This window comes from Sardina pilchardus, chromosome 11 (assembly GCF_963854185.1).
Source record: "Sardina pilchardus chromosome 11, fSarPil1.1, whole genome shotgun sequence".
NCBI lineage: Eukaryota > Metazoa > Chordata > Actinopteri > Clupeiformes > Clupeidae > Sardina > Sardina pilchardus.
Window position 1 is genome coordinate 28386356 of NC_085004.1, and position 6480 is coordinate 28392835.

Consider the following 6480-nt stretch of genomic DNA (forward strand, 5'->3'; position numbering starts at 1 on the left):
AGGAGATTTATCGACTCGTTTGTCGCTCTCATTCTCTCCAGTCCAGTGGCCCGCCGGTCCCAGACCTCCCCTCTCTGGGTGTTAAAGCAGAAATGAGCTCCCTCTCTCTCGCTCTCTCTCTCTCTCTTTCTCTCGCTCTCTCTTCCTCTCCCTCTTTTCCTTTAACGGCGCTGGGCCGGCTCGCTGGCTGGCACCCTGCCACGCTCCTGGAAGACTGAAGACCCCCCCCACCCCCCCTTTTACGGCACCAGGTCACACGCACGTTCGCCGGCCCAGTCCCCCTCGCGTGTGTGAGCGTGCTCTGTGGGGAGCGGAGTTCTCAAAGTCAGCCCAAAGGCAGCGCCACGACTCACTTTCCCAGCCGCCTCGTCGCCATCGCCGATCGCTCTGCGAATTTATCTGTAACCACGCACAGTGCAAGATTATTCACAGTAAAACTGTGTGTGCGGGAGTGTGTATGGGTTTGACCACATCCATCTCTTGTCGGGTGGGCATGGACGTTGTGTCACGAACCTTATGAATCCCACTCTATAAAACATACTCTTTCCCTTGTCTTGGAAATACTTGACAAGGAACCTCTGTTGCCATTTAGAACGGAGATTTAGACACAGTGCAGTAAAAAGATTTATTGCATCAACTCTAACAAGTCTGAAATCCTTCTGGTTTATGATGGTCAGCTCAGCTGTGTGATGTATTGGGAACAGAACGCGCTCTAATTGAATATGTTTGCGCGAGTTGGTAATTAATTTTCTTGAGCCGCAGCCAGGAGAGGTGAGCTATGAAAAGGAGAAGCACGGAGCATCCTGGAACCTCACCTCCTCTAGATCCGCCTCATCCTGGCAGACCCATAAATTAGACAGCACATCATTTGTCTTGCTTTGCTTCGCTTTGTTTTGCTTCTGTCCTATTAGGAAGCGTAGATGATTATTTTTCGTGCTCAGAAATCAGTTGTTTTGGAGAGTCACCTACTTGGGGGTGTGTGTGTGTGTGTGTCTTTGCGTTGTGTGCGCGGCTGAGAGGTCATACATTGTGTTTGCCTTCCCATGATGCTTAGCGGGCCACAGTGGGCCGTCTTTGCGTCCCGTGCGGCCAATGATGTGGGCTAAGAGCGGGTTCTGCATAATTCACAGGAGCTTTTTTTTTTTTATTGGACCGTGAGCGACAAACCCAATCTTCTCACTGCGCCGTAACTCCCAGGAGCGATAGGACCTGTCGCGAGGCTCCAGAGGTCCTTGAGGTGTCCGTGCCCGGGCCGTCTCTGGAGAGAGGAGAGGAGGGAAAGAGGAGGGAGAGAGGAGGGAAGGAGGAGAGGAGAGGAGAGGAGGGAGGGATGGCAAGGGGGGAGGTGGAGCGAGCACCACTGGGAAGTTAGCGGGGCCGGCTTGGTGATTCCAGCAGCCTGTTTTATGGCTCCCAGACAGGACTGGTGAATATACGACTCGGCGTCTGCGTTGTGCCGCAGAGGGCTGCTGGAGCTGAATGCTGATCCCCCTCTCGCCGCTGCGGAAAGCTCAGAGCACAGCATAAGAGAGAGAGAGAGATAGAGAGAGAGAGAGTGAGAGCACGCTGGGGCATCTAGCTTCTCCTTTAGTTTACTTTCACTCAACTCTAGTGCTTAACTGAACTCCTTTCATGGTGACAGTCGAGTCGAGTGCCTTGGATGGTCATGGCCATCTCATCCTGGCCCGCCTGCATTAATATACAGTGATGTCAAAATAAAGAACCGTTTGCCACTATAATTTAAATAGCTTACATTTGTTAAAAATGCATGCCTTGACATTTACAGAAGTTTTTCTGGAATGATTGCATTTACTCTTGACTACTGTTTATATAAGACATTATCATACATATCATTCCAAGATATTATCTGCACTGAAGTGTGTTATATTTCCGAGCCGTCAAACTCCCCCATTAGTTGTTATAGGTGCTGTGTCTGAGCACTGGTGATTTGTAATGTAAATGGAAGAGTCCTAGTGCTGTCTGAAGGCTCTCTGAGACGAGCCGCATTTCTTTTCTTCATTTCCCCACATGGTTAACTCCCTCCCATTCTGAGCTTCCCCACCTCACTCACCAGCACAATGGCCTTCTCAGACACAGAATCCGCTTATGGAATGGCTACTGACTCTATCATTTTAAACAGTTGCGAATGGTTACGGACTCCATTTAATTTTAAACAGGTGGGAATTGTTACCGACTCTGTCTTCCTAAACAGTCGGGAATGGTCAATGTTCATTTTAGGATGCTGGGAACGGTCACTGACTCGTTCTTCATTTTAGAGCGTTGGAAATGGTTACTGGCTCAGTTTTATTTTAGACCCTGGGGAATGGTTACTGACTCTGTATTCATGTCGCCACTAAGTCATTCGGCCACCTCCATGTTCCGGCCGGGTCTGAAGGCATCAGGCTTCTGACATCCTGGATATAGATACATGTTTATTTCTCTCTACTCTTTTCCAACTTTCCGCAGCAGAAACTCTATCCACTGGGGATGTGTCACAGGCGTTCTAAGGTCAAACAATTACACTTTCGTCTGGCTCTGGAGCAGAAAATGTAGCGAGTTGGCATCCTATTGTGCTTGCATTTCGAGCCCTGTTAACAGAGGGTGACCACTCTTTATATATATATTTCTTTTGTTATTCTGCAACTTAACTTCAGTTGCCTAACTCCCTTTACACACACACATACACACACGGTTATGTTTGATTGGGTTTAATGGATGCCTAACTGTCTGACTCATACAGTCTTTGAGTGATGACTCAACGGGTCCGTGTATGGCTGATGGAGGAAATGGATAGTCCTCTGCCAACATTATTCTGCATGGCTGGTTTTAATTAAAAGAACCGGCAAGTGGTATTGTTTTTGCTAAATGTCCTCTTTCTTCCGTGCATGTTCCCCACTCATCTGCACAGGCAGCGAATACATTGTGGAGGTTGGGATGGGGGTGGGGGGGGGGGGGCGGGGGAACCCTGAGGAAAGTCCAGTCCACTGCTTCGGCACGCGGTCCAGGTTTTCAGTCTTCCCAGCTCCTCGTTGGGAGTCCAGTGTTGTCCACGGAATGTGTTTTAAATAGTCGCCGTTATTCATGCGCGACCCTCTGCAGGGCTCAGAAGTTCCCCTTTGCTCTCTGGTGCCAAATTAAATGCTGTGTGAAAGCTTGGAGAATGTAATTTTAAGCTTGTGCCCAACTTGGTTGCCTGAGATAACCCCCCCCCCCCCCTCCCCCCCTCCCTCCCTCCCTCTCCCTCCACCACTATCGCCTCACTGCTCTGGGCCTCTGAGGGGATTGATGATGGAGTAATCAAGAGGAGGGATGCAGAGTGCAAAATGCATGGTGCTGATGGGAGAGTAATAGTTCAACATCATCCGGCATCGGAAGTATTCGTGACATCGTCAGTCCTGCTCTGGACGACTTGGTTTTTAGTTTTGGTCCTCTTTGTTTGATTTTGAATGTGTCTCCTATGCCATTTGCCACACCCCCCCCCTCCTCCCCACCATCACCCCCCACCCCTCCATCCCCCCCAGCTGATTCAGAAGAAAACGGTAGATTGCCATGCTGATGGCCGCCGCAGTGCTCGGTGACAGCTGTGTCTGACTGTTCATGTCACAGCGGAGAAAACGCTGCACTCAGCAATCCCCCCCCCCCACCTCCAGCAAGGGAAGGGGAACGTGGGGGAGAAAACAGGAGCGCGACAGACAGACAGACAGACATGGAGAGAGAGAGACTGCACGGGGCAGGCATGGGGGCTTGTTTGCCGATTGGGTAAACATTCATTTATCCCCGGCAGTGAAACGTGAAGTTAATCAAAGTGATTATCTGCTGTAATTATTGCCATTGTCCCCCAGCCCTTTTGAACACGTCTCCTGCAATTGAGCAGGGCTCGCGTGAGCTTCCTTTGCCATCTGGAACTGATCCGCATGTGTACCTTGCCTCCCAAGACCGATCATCACCAACAGCGCAGACAGAACTGATCCAGAACCAGTGTTCTATTTGGAACAGCGTGTTCAGCCCAGGTTTTCAGCTTGTGGCCAAAACACAAACTAATGTCATGTTCGTTGCATCTTGTCTTTTTTCATACTAGGTGGTGATCTGCTTCAGATTTACGTTTTATGTCTCTGAGATGCACATTTTAAATGAAAAGGATTTGTACTTGCCACGCTCCAGGCTGTGTCCTTGTCCAGTCTTTTTTTTAATGTGTGTAACCTTCTCCTCTCTCCCTGCAGGTGAGGACCTGCCCGGGAGGATCACCGTTCGTAAGAACCGGAAAGACCCTCGCGCTCTCCTGGTCACCCTCCACATCGCAGACCGGAAGCAAACCTACAGCCTCCAGTGAAGGTGGTGTCCATCTCAAGTGCTGGTTCACACATCAGTTCCTTCACAGACATTCTAGCGTCAAACAGAACGCTTGCATTTACATTACTATGCCATCTTGCATAGTAGCTTTGTGGCAAGCACTCAACTATTAAATGTGTAACGCTGGCTTCATTTAAAATGGAGAAGTTATGCAATGGAAGATGGTTTCCATTTCGTTATGAAACACCCCCAATTCATGACTGACATGAGATGATGTACTCACACCTAGACACTCACATTTGTGTCTGTGGCTCTTGTGGAAATAAAATAATGAACCTTGAATTGTGTGACCTTAATAGTGGGGGAAATACTGTAGTTCACATGTCCTTAACATTGCAGACGCTGGAGAATTGCTGACATTCAGACATGCATACACCACTGAACAGCCCTGCTGACACAAGGCAGGGTTCAGGTCCAAGTTCTCTGCCAAATTCTCTGTCACAGTAGCAGTGTATGATGGTTCCATACTGAAGTTGGTTTTGCTAAATAAAGTTTTTTTAAATGTATAATTATTAAATGGTCATTATTTGTACAAATAATCAGTAACATACTGTATAATGACCATATTCAATTTAGATCATCAGGCACAACATGCACTGTACAACTGTGTTTGGCTCTGCTGTGGCTGTGTGTGTGTAATTCCGTTTGAGTTGTGCTTGAGTTGTGCTGCCCTGAGAGCAGCTATCATTCCTCGGATGGTGGTTGTAGGGAAAGTCCTACTCTCTCTCCCTCCCTGCCTCCTTCCAACCCTCCCCTCCCCTCCCTCCCTTATCGCGCTCAGTCGTGTTGGGGGAAAACGGCTGAGTGATGAATTAATTATATTGGTCGCTTGTTTAATTAACGACCATCTGATCACAAGGACTATTATCTCGGGTCAAAGAGGGGTGCGAGAGTGGAGTCATGGTGGATTTGTTAGCCACCGCGGGACTGCGCAATCTCGAGCTGTTCTGTGAATCTGATTTGTGGAACGTCAAGGCATTTTATGCCATTTGACAGATTCCAATAAGATGCTGAAGCTTACCCGACGGCCCCGTCTTAATATGATTTGTGTTTTCAAATATGGGCAGAAACACATTATTTATTTTACATTTATACAATAATACGGGCCTGTTTCTAGAACGCATCCATATGATGAGCGTTACATGAACGGCTTTTAATAAGCTAATCGTGTCTTACCGGTGCCTGCGGCTTCTCTGTTGCCTGTAAAAAAAAGTAAGGTGTCAAAAGGGGACATGGGAAGAGGTGCAGAAATCAATTATAATTATTCTCTGTTGACAAAGTAATTAAATCCCGAGTGGGAAGCTAATTCAGCAGCGGACAGCCTTATCACTGGCGGGCGCAGATTTATGATCATCACCACCGCAGCGTGCATTTCAGGTGATTACTACTGTGGGCTAAGGATCCAAACAGCCTCTTTTGAATTTGTAAGCTAATAAGACCGAAGTTAAGGGCTGTGCAGGCTATGCAGAACGAAGAAAAAGTTGAGGTAGTCTGTCTGCATGCATTAAAAATGTGAAATGGTATGCCTACTTACCAGCCTTTTTCATAACTAGTTAGTTAAGTAGCCTATGGCCATAGTATTGCGCATTGCAGAGCTCTGTGAAATCTAGCATTCTTCACGTTGCATAGTCTGCGGTACCATGTTGTTAGTCCGCAGATCCGAGCTAAAAATAGAATACCACGTTTTACTCGCTTGCGTAAAAGTTTAACAAATGAGTAGTCGTTCATGAAGACCTCGCCCACTTTTCGGATTTGATCAGTTTGGATGCTAGTGACGCAAACATAAACGTAGCATTGAGTTTATGGCTCGCGTGAGCACGAGCGCTGGAGGACTTTTTCCACGTTGTAAGTTAACAATAAAGTGAACCCGCCATCTGTTTATAATTCACGTTAAAACAGCCTGCAATAAATACAACTTCAATAACTCCTAAACTGAAGTAATAAACCATATCTATTTGGTAACAGAAATGATGTGTAGAAAACAGTACAGTAGAGTATTGCATCCCTCTTTTAGGCACAATACAAGTCCCAAAACATACTACATAAGTCAGGTGGACGTTAAATGCAAATAAAACATCCGGACAAAACATAAAAACTGAGCTAACATTCGTGTAAAATGGCAGTTGTTTC

At 47.3% G+C, this 6480-nt stretch overlaps 1 protein-coding gene across 1 annotated transcript in view; it reads left to right on the forward strand.

Moving 5' to 3' along the window:
- prmt3 (protein arginine methyltransferase 3) overlaps window positions 1–4850 on the forward strand; it is a 41158-nt gene extending 36308 nt beyond the window's left edge. Inside the window, exon 16 of the mRNA XM_062549655.1 lies at window positions 4221–4850. Coding sequence (XP_062405639.1) covers window positions 4221–4330 — 110 coding nt within the window. The 3' untranslated portion in view covers window positions 4331–4850. The remainder of the gene's footprint in view (window positions 1–4220) is intronic.
- The last annotated feature ends 1630 nt before the right edge of the window (window positions 4851–6480 follow it).